The sequence below is a fragment of the Candoia aspera genome, chromosome 2, assembly GCF_035149785.1.
Source record: "Candoia aspera isolate rCanAsp1 chromosome 2, rCanAsp1.hap2, whole genome shotgun sequence".
Classification (NCBI taxonomy): domain Eukaryota; kingdom Metazoa; phylum Chordata; class Lepidosauria; order Squamata; family Boidae; genus Candoia; species Candoia aspera.
The window spans coordinates 168,285,166-168,300,655 of NC_086154.1; the positions used below are offsets into that span (position 1 = coordinate 168,285,166).

A 15,490-nucleotide genomic window follows, 5' to 3' on the forward strand; every position below is an offset into this window, starting at 1 on the left:
AAAGAGAAAAACTCATGCCCTGGTTCTGTGGGTTGTATCTGCCTTTAGAATGGAAGGAGGAGAAACACTTTAAGAGGCTGCCAATTAAATTGGTTTTATGAGGCAAAATGAATACATGCCAGACCTGGCAGAAGATGAGAGATGGGCCTATACTTTATAAATGAGGTAGAAGCCAAGTGTAGTGACAGTGTGAAGGGTAAGAGAGCTTTTGATGCAATTATTCCAATAGTTAGGAAGAAAGTGACGGGATGTGTGGAGTGCAAGTAACTATCCTTATTTCTGTGCATGACAAAATATTTTTGGGGGGAGGGAGGGAGGGGGGGAGGGAGGGAGGAAGTGGGCCTGATTTACATTTTGCTACTTGACTCATTATGAATCTAGAGAAACAACAACAAAAAAGTTACTCATGGGTTTTCCCCATATCCCTGAGGTGGGGCCACTCTTCACACAGATGCTTTTATCAACTTGAGGAAGCCTGTCCTGTGGAAGGGTCATTAGGTCTGAAATATGGTCATGTAAACATCAACCCTCACCATCCTGGCCTTCCATGGGAAATCACTGAACCATCACCACTTACATCGTACGTACACAACAAAAAACAGAACTGAGTCACTGCCTTTAATTTAGGAATCGGCACAAAAAACCCTTAGAGCTTTATTGTTGTACCCCCCCCCCCACAAAGGAGAGGGGAATAAAAATATATATATATATGTATATATATTAAACCACTATTTAAGTACATACCCTATTCATAAATAACCAAACACTTTCTGCCATTGCAAAATTAATCATTGAGATCTTTAAAATGACATCCTCATTATGACAAAAAAAAGAGAGGGGGGGAAGGGTCTTCATGTTGGGCTGATTTGTGCATGAAAACAACAATACAAATTTGGGGTTGAGTGTGTAATACATAGTTCCCAAGTCTGAAGTGTGTAGCAAAGCCAGTTTTCTCTTCGCCCCCGCTCCACTCCCAGAAGAGTGTGTGTCCATTTGCAGATTTGGTCTGAATGTATTGTCCCCCACCAAACATAGCTAGGAGGGGAGCAAGTTGTTGGTCACAGGCAGAAAGTTTTGAAGGGCTTTCTTTGGGTTTGGCAAGATTTCCATTCCTGGGAGTGTAGGGTGGGATTCCTGGAAAAGGATGCATTTCTTTTATGTCTGAATCCATTTTCTCTCATATAAATAGAAGCCAACGTTTCCACACAGGACATGCAAAGTAGTGCAACAATTCCACTCATCCAACTACTGTACAACAGTCTGTTTCTGGAAAGGCCAAAGGGCTTATCTGTTTCCAAGAACTGCTGCAGAGGCCGATGCAGGAATCCTTCCGCTGCTGCATCCTTCATCTCCAATCCACAGGAAGGAGCGTGGGCAGAACAATTATAAGGTCCGGACAGCAACAGGGTACAGGAGTGACAAATGTTCAGCTCCTTTGATAGGAAGTTTTTTTGCAGTGTAGTAGTGAATAACCTCTGGCACACTGTCAAAGGGAGGACTGTTCTGACCCAGAATATACTTATCTTTGGTTTTTGCCAACTTCATGTGCATAAACCCTTGGTTGCTCCTGTTGGAGAAAGAAAAGAAAGAAAGAAAGAAAGAAAGAAAGAAAGAAAGAAAGAAAGAAAGAAAGAAAGAGGGAGGGAGGGAGGGAGGGAGGGAGGGAGAGGGAGACATGGTAAACAGAGAAATCTCCACAAGCTACCATCTATTTGCAAAGTCTGACTCAGTTTTGATGAAAATCTTTTAGGGAGCCTGATGATGAATATATTATAAAATATGAATGCAGAACATGCAGAGTTTATTTAAAAAAATAATGGGTTTTCCCATCTGCCTTTTACACCATATATAACAAAAGAAAAACAAAACAAAACACAACATTTAGTTAAATAGATAGCTTTAAAACTCCAAGGTGGTTAGTAATTGAAATGAGTGTAACCTGTCTGCAGCTGCATAAGGGATTATGGAATATTCAAGGCTTTGGATTTAAAAGTGCTTTTAATACTTATTTATTTACTATTATTTACTATTCAAATTTTCCAAGGTAATTTTATGATGAAATGCAGAAACTGTCTGCAATTCCTGAAAAGCAACTGTGCCTTTTCCTAGGACTTTGGAGCTGCCAAGGAGCCCCAGAAAAAGATGCATTTGGTTTAAGATTTTGCAGACAGACACTATATTTCCCCTTTTCTGCTTCTGAATTCTGAAACACTGCATACCCCTATATGGAGTAGGACATAGTCCAAGGACAAAAGAAAGAATGAGGTGCTGATACTGGTCAATCATTAAAAGGCATGCTTGTGTGCTACATTATTGAGAATGATGCTATAAATAAATATTTTCTATCCCCAATTAGAATGAACCTATGAATATACCCAAGTTAGGTTAACATGATAAAAATATAAATCAGTCTATGGCTGGCTTTGGATTTTATGACAAATATGCAACTGCTTCTGCATTCAGCTGTCAATCCCTTTTGCAAAGTCTAAACAAATATCTCAGACAACAAATGCTTAGCTAAATTTGAAGGGACACCAACCCTGGTTGGATGTTGTCTCCAGAGAAATATATAAAGCCTACCACTTAAGATATAATGAGCCAAAATGTAAAAAAACCAACAACAAAAACCTAGTGAGAACACTGGCTGTGCAGACAATGAAAGGGGGCTGAGAGACTGCAGGGAAGGTGTTTCAGTTTGCAACTCAAGGGCACAACGAAAGAAAATTTTAAGTTGAGAATAGTGCCTTTATCCCCCCTTAAATTGCCTAAGAAAATTCAGCTTCTTCATAGGACATGGGGATATCTCCATCCTACGAAAAAGCTGAAGCAAATTTCAGGCTCACGTTATTCAGATTTTCCAAGGCAATTTTGTGATGAAATGACCCTTCTCTATAGAGCAGAAATCACTGCAGGCATTGTAATTATAGCACCGGCAAGCTTAAAAAACCTTGATTTAAATTTAAATTCTTTACAAGAATGATTCTCTTTTGAAACATAATTGCTCTCTAAACGATTTCCTTTAAGCTAAGGGTGACATCTCTAAATACTTATTATGAGCAGATACATTGTTGTATCCCTTCAGTTTATTACGGTTTTTACCCTCCTCTAGTAAATGCTCTAAGATCCTGACACCAAATTAATGGGATTGTAAAAACAGGTGCAAATTAATTCAAGACTGGAACAGAGGCCAGTCTGATGAGAGGTCTTTTTAGATTTAACACAAGAACAGAAAACACTAGTTGAATTTGTTTGTTTGCAGTTAGAATAACTATTTACTCTTCTCTGGATCATATGCAAAATTGGCTTGGGATTTAGTTTACATAGTAGGCCATGATGGCTTGTTTTTGACCTAGCTTTTTTATGACTAGCCATTATGGTTTATATACTGAAAGGCCTGAAGGAGCCACTGAAGGATTGGCTACTTCAGTACCAATTTTATACAGGATTTCTAGTGGCAGAACGAAGTAGTAGAAGACACTTAGAAAACAAGAAAATCACATTCCTGGGTCCAGTTTTCCAAGCCTACCTCCTTGAAACGTATTACATTACCAAATTTTATTTCCTCGTATTTGTAACTGTGCAAGATTATGAAAATGCATCCCGTGATGTCTCATCTCAGGACAATTTTTACTTGTTAGAGATAGGAATATGATATGGATATGGGTTTTCAGTGGCTGTCCTATTATCTTGCAGCATAATCATGTTTAGGAATACTGCTAAATGCACAAAGCTTTGACCTTCTACAGTTGTATACAAAAGTTTAGGCACCCCTGGCCAAATCGTGATTCAATGACTCCTGAAGTGAACAGAAGCTGACACAACTCTACATGGTGTAAAGTTAAACACAGTATCTTGATGAAACCAAGATTGATCTCTTCAGCCACCACATGAGAAACATTTGAAGAAAAATGTCTGAGGAATTTGAAGAAAAGGACACCTTGCCAGCCATTAAGCAAGGGGTTATATGGCATCCAGCAGCACAGGAAATATTGTGCAGGTGGAAGGAAGGATGGGTTCTACTAAGTATCCAAGAAGCTAATGTCCCACAGTCAGGAAGAAATTCAAACTAAAAAGAGTTTGGAAATTTTAGCAAGACAACGATCCAAAACAGCCTCCCAAATCAATGATGAAGCATTTGCAAGAAAGAAAGAGAAAGGTTTTGAAATGGCTTTCATGGTTCCCAGACTTGAACTAGAAGAGTTCTGCAAGGAAGAGTAGGAAAACATACCAAAGCAAGAATAAAAAGCTACTTAGCTGCCTATAGTAAATATTTAAAAGCTGTTCCTTCTGCCAAAGAAAGTGCTATAAAGTACTGATTGAAAGGGTGTCCACGTTTCCTCACCTGCTGTATTCAGTTTTCTTATTTTGAATCTGTAAATAACTGCATGTAAATAGTAAGTATACAATCAAATTATTGTTTACCTTTGAACAATGTAGAGGCTGTGTTAGCTTCTACTCACTTTGGGAGTCACTGAAACATACATTTTGGCTAAAGATGCCTCAACATTTGCAAGCAACAATAATTTCATTTGCATTTTTACACTTGTAAGAAACAAAAACAGTTTTTCCCCTATTTGCAGTACCCCTTGACTTGGTTAATAACAGGATTTAATATGACATGAAAGCAAATAGGGAACTTGAATGGAATGCTTTCCACAAGCAACCAGCTGACTGCATGAATTGCAAAAACCTTGATATAGCCCTCTGCATTAACAGTTAAAACTTGCTTTTTTGCCCTCCTTTGCAATGTTTGCTGTTCATGACCCATATTCCGCTCCAATATGTGTCCTTGCAAGATTGTTATGGATTTTTATCAGTGATCTCAGACAGCAGGTCTGCCTTTCTAACTGCAGACACAGTGCGTGCCTATGAACTGGGAAGCCTACTGAGGAGAGATAGCTCTCAGTCTTAATCTTTCATTTCCAGAGATGACCATCTTCCATCCTGTATAACTTTGCCCAGCTTCCTTGCCTGTAGACTCCCAAGGTTCAAACATTCCTTTCTCTGCAATCAGCCATGCCAAACTTACAAAGTGACATGGTTAAAACACACTCATTAATTTTAATGCCCACAATATATTGCACTGTTAAAAGGCAGGTAAGCTAATTTCTCAGCCACATTCTTCTCAATCACTTGAACTTTACTGCATCTAGATCTACACATGCTACAGGAGATATGCTACAAGGTAAAAAGAACAGCTGGATAAATTCTTCAAGAAGGCTTCCCAGGAGATTCCTACTTAAAACATGTCTGCATGAAAAATAGCTACTTTGATGATTAAATCATTTCCAAGTTAACAGGAAGGAAATCTTTGGGAACCTGGAAGATTATTGGTTCCCCTTTTTCAGTAACATTTGTGGACTTTCTTGCCAAATTGAATCTCCATCAAAAGCAGGCCTGGAGAAATGTTAGCAAATAAAACCAGGAAAGGCTAACCAGAAAAAGCAGTTTAATGAGTAACTAGGGGAGGGAACTTATTGGTTGCAATAAGTCACACAGAGATGTCTGTGGGAGCATGTTGGCAAAAGGAAAACCAAAGCTGGCATCTTTGCTAGAAAGGAAACAGCCTATGTGATTAGATAAGGGCAGTGTTACAAAAGGTCTTGGAGGCAGAAAGAGAATGACTAAATAATCTTATGAAATCTCCTCTTGTTTTGGTAGCTTAAGAACAGGCTGGCTAATAACTGGTAAGGATTAATCAACCCTCATAAATTCCACCATCATACACTATGCCAGGCTTCCTCTTCCCCAGTTGAAGGCCTTCTGGAACCCCTGGACTATAGCTACAATAAAGTCAAGACAACATTGCATATTGTGTAACTCAGAAGATCCCTTCCAAAGCTATAATATGATAGGAAACCAGTGAATTTGTGAAGTGATTCCAAAGACTGACGTAACAGAATTTTTTGGGATATTTTACCCTATAAACAGGGAAATTACATATACTCTATATAAAGTTACCCACATACACACATAATTCTCTTTGACATGCCTCATTCACACACCTTGGAGAGCCATTATGGCATTTCTTTGGTTCCAGTTTAACATTCTGCGTGAACCTAGCCATTGCAATGTGTAGGTCATGGTTGATTGCTCGGTGTGTAAAACCAGCCAATTGTGGTTTATTCAGTATATCAAAGTTAAGCAAAGCATGGCTTAGCATGTTGCGTGAGCAGAGCCATTGTGTAGGATTTGTGTTCTTGTGTGAAATTTCAGAATGCATTCATTCATTTACATTTATAGTACAATTATATTACAAACTGCTGGGTAGATTCACAAAACCACTTCAAATGTTAGGCTTTTCAAATGATCAAGTTCAATTTTCTAGCACTGACAAATGTTGCACTCCTGTAGTAAGGAGTCTTGATAAATAATTTCCAAGTAATTGAACAACCAAGTGATGTTGTGCTGACCATGGCCACGAAAGCTAGGCTTAAAGCTTTCTCTCTATAAATAAAGGAACCACAAAAGTGACATTGACAGCTGCATTTGGGAAGGACATTTGGGAAGGACAAGGAAGCCATTGGCCGGCACTGAAAGGCTTAGAGGCAGGTTACCGACAGGAGCCAGTTGGAGTTGTTAGCTGTAGCAATTCAGCACAACAGTATCTGCTGAAACCTGGCTAAATAAAATGGTAATTTTTCAGTCCATGTAACCCTGTCAACAGTCAATCAATTGCAATAATAATAGCAATTATTTGTTGTGATCCACTGGCTCCAGATCTAGGAGTGTCCCATCTACCCAGAACTATTCAATAACAGGAAAGCTTATGTTTTTTCTAACAACATGGCCAAGAGATTGGTGCAATTGGATGGGAATCCTATGTACCTAATGAAAAAGTCCTGAGCCTTTCTCTGTAATATTTGTATGTTGCACTTGCCTCTAGGCCCGCCACCTTCAGACCATTACTTATCTTTGGTTATTTCTCACAAGAGCTCACATAGTACAAGTAAGGAAAAGCCGTGCAAGAAAGACATGGCTTTAAGAGCTGTTCAACACACTCTAAAATCCCTTAATTGTAGCATTACAAGCTACATATTATGGTCATTAGACAGAAGGATTCTATATAGTACCTCTGATTTGATAATCTACAAATTATCAAATTAATTTAAAGAGAGCCTTTAAAAGTGGAACACAGTGAAACTATACTCCTACGTCTGTTGTCCTACAATCCAGGATTCTACATTCTTTTTGTGATTGTTGGATTGTTAAAATGTACTTCTTAAAAAGCAATGCATGAATGAATTAAAATGCGTTTGCAGCCCTGCTCAACAGGGAGCTGTGGCTGGGCAGAGTTCCATGTCAAGAGACCACGTAGAGGCCAACACCAAAGGGAGTGAAAATGTCCAAAAATGATCCACATCTGGGAGTCAATTATCTCAACTGGCAGCAGCATGAGCTATCAAATAAGCAATTCTACTCAGAAACATCGCTTTGTGGTGAAAATCAGCTTTCATTGTGATGAGTTAGCTTTGTCCATGGCTGCTGATTTGTAAAAGGCATTTCATACAGTACAATCAGACTTTTAGCAACCGGTCAAAGCACTGGAAAAATTAGTTGAGAACTGCATAATGTGCTGTCAGCAAAGGGACTCTTAGTTTTCCCATTTAAAATTTCCAGACATGGGCATCTGGACAACAACAACAACCTAGCACTTTATCAAAGCATTATAGGCTACAGTTAACTGGATCAAAGCTTGGCCATTGTTCATGAGGACAGTGTGTGTCATTCATAGCCATAATTCAAGGAGTCTACTTAATACAATTCAGCCACACTACTAATAATGCTGTTCCTGCCTATGAAAAAATAGTTCTTTCTCAACAAAACAAATTGAACATTTTTCATCAAAAGGATTATGAAACACTCCACATGGCAGACACACTTTCTTTGCCCCCACCCCACCATTACATGAGCCATCATCTTCCTAACAATTGTGGCATTTAATAAGGCTTCACACTTTTTTGCAGCTGCTGGGACACATCGCCCACAGCAGTAGGTTGCTTCCGAAGACCTCTTACTTTCAGTTATAATTGCTTAATGCATTTTTCATGAAGAGCACAGGGTAATAGTTATGTTAAATTGCCTTCTTTTTCATGATAAAATGACTTTAAAATACTCACACGTAACATTTATGCAATGGAGGCAGAGCATGGGCTCAATGATTATGACTCTATTATTTGGAATGCCATGCATTGTGAGGCTCCCTTCATCTCAAAAGGGAAAAGAGAATTTTCACTCTCAATCACGATCACACTGGTTGTATAATAAGCCATAATTACAAAGTGGCCACTGCTCAGATGTATCACATACACATCTGCACACTTCTGAAATCACAGATTTTCAGCTTAGTGAGTCTCTGTAGCAAGGCAGCAGGGTCCTTAGGACTGTCAATCAAGGCTACTTGCAGTGAATTCATGGAGAATCCAAATGATGTCATCAATCTTTGGTCATCAGCCCATGCTTTAGATTATTTTAGCTACAGTATTTCTTTCTCCCTCAATGGAACAAACCCATTTCGGGAGAAAAACAGGAAGATGTTGAGTGTATTTCTCAAAATGTGGAATGTTGTAGAGCAGCGGTTCCCAAACTTTTTGGCACCAGGGACCGGTTTTGTGGATGACAATTTTTCCATGGACCGGGGGTGGGGTGGGGAATGGTCTCGGGATGATTCAAGAGCTTCTTCTTTTTCCTGACCTTTTATTCTTTTTTCTTCGCTCCGTTTGGAGATAGCAGCCAATGGGCTTGCTTTCTCTGACAGGAGGCGGAGCTCAGGCGGTAATGCAAGTGATGGGGAGTGGCTATAAAAACTCAGGCTGTAAATTCGCTCGCTCGCCCACCACTCACCTCCTGCTGGGCGGCCCACTTCCTAATAGGCCACGGACCGGTACCGGTCCGTGGCCTGGGGATTGGGGACCCCTGTTGTAGAGTACTCTGCTTCCCTTCAGTGTTGATTATGGTGGGTGGCAGCTTCAGTTTCAACAGAGACATTAATCGCTTCTGGTCCCTTTCTTTCCCTGAATTCTCAAGTTGGTTTGGGCATGTGCACAGGTGTTTCACACAACTGAATGCAAACTTAAAAAAAAAAAAAAAAGCTTTTACAATGCAGTGGCAAAAATAGCTTTCAAAGCAGAAGTATCATTTTCCTGCAGATTAACAGGAATGGGTTATGTGCAAGTGAAGGTTCTTTTTTAAAAAAAGTCAAAATAACACTGTTTCTGAAGAGGTGAAAAAAGCAGGCAAAGCAGTTGCTAACTTTCTAGCAGGTAATATTCCAAAAACTGATCTCTAGAAAGACCTTACCATTAATCCTGTGGCTGTACATTTTAAAAAATGTCATTGCAAATGATTGCTTCTTTATTAGAAAACACAGGGATGCCAGTATGATCAAAGGGATTTTCCCTGGTTAGAAAACACAGCATTACTGATACATAAGGAACGCTCAGCAAAAGGTACACGTATTTTGTATTTGAGCATTTTGTATTTCTGGAATTCTGGAATTTTTGTGTAGAGGAAAAGGGTGTGCAGATGGAGGCACACTTGTGCACCCCTCACAACTTCTGCTATATTTGTTATGCATGAACATGGAAAAGAAGAGGGTGGAAAAAGAGGCTGAGGAGGCACGTAAAAAAATGAAGACATCTAAGTATGTCCTATCATAATTTGTCAGCTGGAATCCATATAGGATATGGCAGATGTTTTGCAATAAGACGCTTAACTGAAGTATCTGTGTGGGTGCTGCACTGCAACTTCAGAAGCTACAAAAAATGAGAAAACCTATGATATAATCTGAAGGAAGGCACATGTCTAGGCACAGTTCACAACCACAGCCAACTCTACTAGTTTAATGTAGAAGAAAAAGCAAAAGTGAAAGTGAAAAGTGAGAGTGAAAACCCTGCATGCTTGTGTTTATTTAAAAAGCACAAGAGTGACTAGGTAATTCCCTAGATTTCATTTATGTTGCTTTTGTGAAGTTAAAGACAAAAGAGTCACTAGAAGTTGTGCTTCAGAGCCTAATGCTGTGTAGGAGGGTTAGCAAAGGGACAGAATGGGACAACTGAGTCCTACTAAGAGATCTCCTTCCTCATTGTCAGCCACACATGTTATTTCCCTGCTTCTGCTTCAAATCACAGGATGCTGCCGGTGAGATAAAACAACAATACGGTATGGAGAAACCTGACCAAACGCTAGAGGGAGTGGGAGACAATTCAACTGTGGGCTGTTTCTGGGACCAGCCTCATAGGAAATCCATCCTAAGGGGGTGGGGTGGGGTCCATAATACACATTTCATCTCTGCCATGAACTCCTAATGAGTGGCTCCTCATCCAGGCCACCAGTCCCTTAACTTTATCTTCCCACTTGCAGTAACAAGGACAATGATATTAATCTACTTTAATACTGAGACAACATTACTGTATAGTACGTGATCGTCCCTGAAATGTGCTCTACGTATTAATATGACTGCTGTGGGAGGACCATATTGTCCATTATTTAGGACAATAATCAGTTGAAATTTAGGTTGCTACAGGGATCCCTACTGACAATGATCTTGAAACCCTCTCATCATTAAGATGCATGACCAAAAAGCTCCTCTTTGCTATAATGATGAGTAATGACTTTGGTGACCTGTTTGGTCTCAGTGCTGTTATTCCCCCACAGCATCTATTGCTTTGTTATTTGGAACATTGTGAAATGATAGATTTCTAATCTGAGAAAAGAATGATGGAACTCAGGAGGCTCTCCTGACTCCTCTCATACTCCCTTCATCTTGCAAACTGATTGACGTTTCTATCCGTTCATTTATTTCCTGGAATTTACAGCTCTCATCCTATTCAGTAAAATGTTGTGCTCAGCATGAGAATGCAGCTGAATTCCACAACAGAATAGCCTCCAATTAACTAAATGGCACTGACAGCTTTTTTTTTTTTACATTCACAAGAAGTAAAAGGGGAAATGTAAACGTGAGTTTGTTCCTCCACTCCCCAAAGAGGGCGGAAGGACAAGAGGAATGCAGAAATGCAACTCGGAACACACAGCTAAGCCAGAACTTCAATGCCTTTGCCAGATTTTGTAGGAACTGTTGGAAATCCAAACAGCAATAGCCATTACTCACCCGCATAGGTGTGGACACATCCGAATGCCATGCCTTCTGCTATACTGCTGTAATTATCCTTATTATTTACTTCAAACAAGATTTTATTGGAAACTGAATCAACATGTTCCCCTTTCACCTGATTCTTGATTACTTTAGATCTATTACTAAATTCCTCTCTAATACCCTGAGCTATAAAAGGAAACAGTAAGAAAGTAAAAGGTCTGTTGCAATACAAAAGAATTTCATATATTCAATCCATCATTTTCTGGAAAAGCATGTAGGGTAGGGAAGCAAACAAGGAACGCCTATAGTTACCCATCCTAGTCCCGTGGGGGTAGGCAGAAAGGGGCTTATATGAATGGTGTGTTAAATATGTCAATGGCAAAAACCAAGCAAACCAAGAACTCTGTCAGAGGCAATCTCAGACTTGTGTCTTATGAAAATAGTCTTATATTCAGAATATAACATGTGGTCGGAAATAACCCTCAGTGAATGCCCTATACTGGGAGAGCTGTCTTTTTAAAAGAGGGTATGAAATTTGGGCAGGGGGATCTAGGTGTACAGAATCCAAAGTTAAAAGCTTGGTAACTTATGATGGAGAGCCAGTTTGGTGTAGTCGTTAAGGCACCAGGCTAGAACCTGGGAGACTGGGAGTTCTACTCCCACCTTAGGCTCGAAGCCAGCTGGGTGACCCTGGGCCAGCCACTCTCTCTCAGCCCTAGGAAGAATGCAAATGCAATGGCAAAACAATTCTGAAATCTTACCAAGAAAACTGCAGGGACTAGTCCAGGCAGTCACCATTGACTTGAAGGCAAAAATGAATGAATGAATGAATGAATGAATGAATGAATGAATGAATGAATGAATGAATAAAAATATTACAACGACCCACCTGAAGTGCCCAGCAAATTAGGGAGGACAATTCCTCCCCCCACACCCACCAAGACAAACATGGAGAAGTATCTGATTAAGTCTTGGACAGCTATTCCCTTGACACAGCAAACACTAGACCCTCCCTCCTAGCTATGCTTCTCTGTAGGTTCACCCCAAAAAGAGGGAAAGAAAAACAAAGAATCAGCTGCTTTTTTTAAAACAGGGAGAAATCCAGGGATCCCCTCCAATAACAGGGCACTTGGTTAAAAAAACAACCACAACTTGCTAACAGCAGGAACCTCTGTCTCTTCCTTGTAAATGCAAAGTGGACTTGGGGTATGGTTTAAACAACAGCCCTTCAGCTGAAATGCTTGGAGAGGTGTGTGAAGTGCTTATGGCCTCCCCTGGATCCCATTTCAAGCATTTGGAGTTCAAACAATGAGACTGCCTCTGGATCCAAGCTTATACTGGCTGTGAAAATCCCAAAACTTTATTGGGGCTTAAAGATCTGCAGCCAATGTAGGTCTGATTCTAGTTTGCTAGGGGGGTGGCCCTGATCAGCATTTTGCTGGTTGACGCTGTCTCCTACCCCCACTTTCCAGCTATTTATTGTGCCCCCCCAGTATTTGCCTGAGTACACAGGGAGACCATCTGGAATGGGAGTGGGGATATTGCAGGAAAAGAGAGAACTGGCTAAAAAAAAAAATCCTCCTCACAGCAGGATGCTCTACCTAATCTATGAACAAAAGGGCTTCTTTCATTCATAGATGTTTAGTTAGGATTTAAGCTATAAAGTTCCTCTCTTATCCCTCTGATGGGAATGTTCATGAAAAATACTGTGTTGAAAGGGAAAAATCAATGTGTCTTTGCAAAAAAATAAATAAATGGAGATGAGAGTCAGCAAGGGTTTAAGTTCATGCCACAGATATTCACTGTAAATCCATATCAATTTCATGTTAAGACAGAAGAATTTTTAAACAGGTTTCTCTATGGGGGAAAAAGAGAGAAAAAATGGTTACACAAAACTCAACAGAATGACTGCTGTAACATTAATCCTTGACTGGTAGATTTTTTACAAAACAGCAATCCATGGATTTGTTTTGAGAAATCAGATCAACATTTTTGCTTAATGGCCTCATCAAATAACTGGCCAACGATGTGAGAAATTTTGAACCTGGGTAGTTGTTTCCAGCCAGATCAGATGATCCTGAGCAACATGGACAGGGTCTAATCAGGAACTAAGCAGCTCCCTATTTAGAAAGAACTGAAATATTTCTCAGTTTTTCTTCATTCTCTCATTCTTTGGGTTTCATCACTTTCCAAGCCTCCATGAGAGGAAGATTCTTATCTTCTTAGTAATCTGGCCAGAATTTATTAAAGTAGTAGGTCAACATCATACTCAGTTCAGATGTCTCAAAACTGGGAATCCATTAGGAGGTAAAAGGAGCCTTACTCTACCATACTACTACTGGATCTCAACCAGGTTCTGGAGATCTTGCTGTCCTCAGTAGAAAGAGAAACTCACTGAACATAATCAAAGCCACTGCAAAGCCTGAGAAAAATTCTAAGCACACTTGTTTGATCCCAACTCTCATCCACTGGTTTTGAGAAGTAGTTGCCCCTGTTCCACAAGGGTATGTGGATTAGGGTGATTCTAAGTGATTCTTATACCCCAGACATGGTGAATACAAGATACACTTCAGATACAATTTTAATAAAACATGATTTACACACACATAAACACATAAACTGCATAATGCAGATTTTATAATACATGGGGGGTGGAGAGGGGCAAGGCTCAAACATGGCTGTCTGGCTACTTTCTAGACACAGTGGGGAGAAATCTCATCCAATCAATTTGGTATACTATTGCCAGTTCAGTTGTTGGAATACCTTACATTTATCCAGAGATTTGGCCAGAACTTTCACTCTTGCTTTTCTAATAAAAAAAGCATCATTGCCCCAGTTACAGGTAGTCCTCGACTTACGATTGTTCGTTTAACGATGGTCCGAACTTACAATGACCTCGGAATGGGTGCATTATGGCCGGTAAAGCACTTCCCAGCATCGCAAAACATTGCACCCCTCCGTGGTCACATGACCACATTTCAGGTGTTTGGCAACCTGCTCACATTTACGACTGGCTGCAGCATCCCAGGGTCACATGATTGCATTTTGTGACTTTTTTGCCATTTTCTGGCAAAAAAACACTCATTTGGGAAGCTGGATTTGCTTAACGACTACAGTGATTAGCTTAATGAACCATGATTTGCTTAACAACCACTGTAAAAATGGTCATAAAATTGGGTCTGGTCATGCGGTGACTCAACTTATGACCACAATGACTTACGATGGAAATTCTGGTCCCAATTGTGGTCGTACGTTGAGGACTACCTGTACTCTATAATCTTGTTCATCTCTTTCCTGCTTGTCCTCCAAGAACTTGAGGCTACACATATACTGCTCTCTCCTTCAATTTTTTGCTGCAATAATAACCCCTTGAGACAGGCTGGGCTGAGAGTGAATGACTAGCCAAGCTCACCAAGTAAGATTCCATGGTTGGATCTGGGTCTTCCCAGTCCTAATCTAACTTCTCAACCTTGCCTACCTCCAGATGGACTATAGCCATCTCAGTTCCCAAACATTCTATCCAAATACTTGCTGAGAATTATAAGGGCTGTAGTTTAATACAGTTTGAGAAGCCCAGATTAGGAAAGGCTGCTTTACATCTACCCAAAAGTTAAAGATCGAATTGAACACAGTTAAAATAATCACAACAATGACTATTTCAGGTAATTTTGGAGGAAATCCAAGGGATTCTTTTTCAGGCAAGGTGGAAGACAGACTCTGAGGCTGTCTCGGAAATGGGCAGAGGACAACGGAAAACAATCTAGTTGTCTTAATAGCTGAAATAAAAAGCGACACTGTCTAATGGAGTCTATAGAAGTTTGGAATTGATAGCTTATTGGAAAAAGTCATTGTCCTTTTTTAGGTGTTTATGTACACCTTACTTTGCCAATTAATTGTGAATTGTGACTGGATTACAACCATTTAGTGAGACTATTCATCTGCTGAAATAACGGGCTACACCTAATCATTTCGTACACAGCTTGTTTTGCTTTGTAAATAACAACTTTATCCTTCACCCGTGACAATACTTTGTAATGATGCAGCACAGAGTTCTCTACCCACACAACCAAGTTGCACTGACACAGTGGGATCTGGGCTTATATCTTATTGTTCACTATTTCTCTTTTTGGTGCCAGAAGGCTCATAATTTTAGCTAAAAAATAGTCCTGCACACTGACGGAAGGGACGGCACTGGACACAAAATTGTTCTTTGCTTCTCTGACAAGCATTAAAATCAACAGGCAGAACATTTCTTTCTGTTCAGCTAGATGCTGTTTGTACAGTTAATTGGCTACAGTGATTTATAGACTGAAATCTGTTTCGGTTTTACTGTTTGGGGATGAGGGTAAGCTTTATTTTCAGCTGCTCCAAAATGATCTAGCTGCTACTGTTTCA

General features: G+C 39.9%; 1 protein-coding gene across 1 annotated transcript in view; it reads right to left on the reverse strand.

Moving 5' to 3' along the window:
• Positions 1-319: 319 nt before the first annotated feature.
• Positions 320-15,490, reverse strand: part of SHB (SH2 domain containing adaptor protein B) — a 159,504-nt gene continuing 144,333 nt past the window's right edge. The window contains exon 6 of the mRNA XM_063294816.1: positions 320-1,567. Coding sequence (XP_063150886.1) covers positions 1,384-1,567 — 184 coding nt within the window. The 3' untranslated portion in view covers positions 320-1,383. The remainder of the gene's footprint in view (positions 1,568-15,490) is intronic.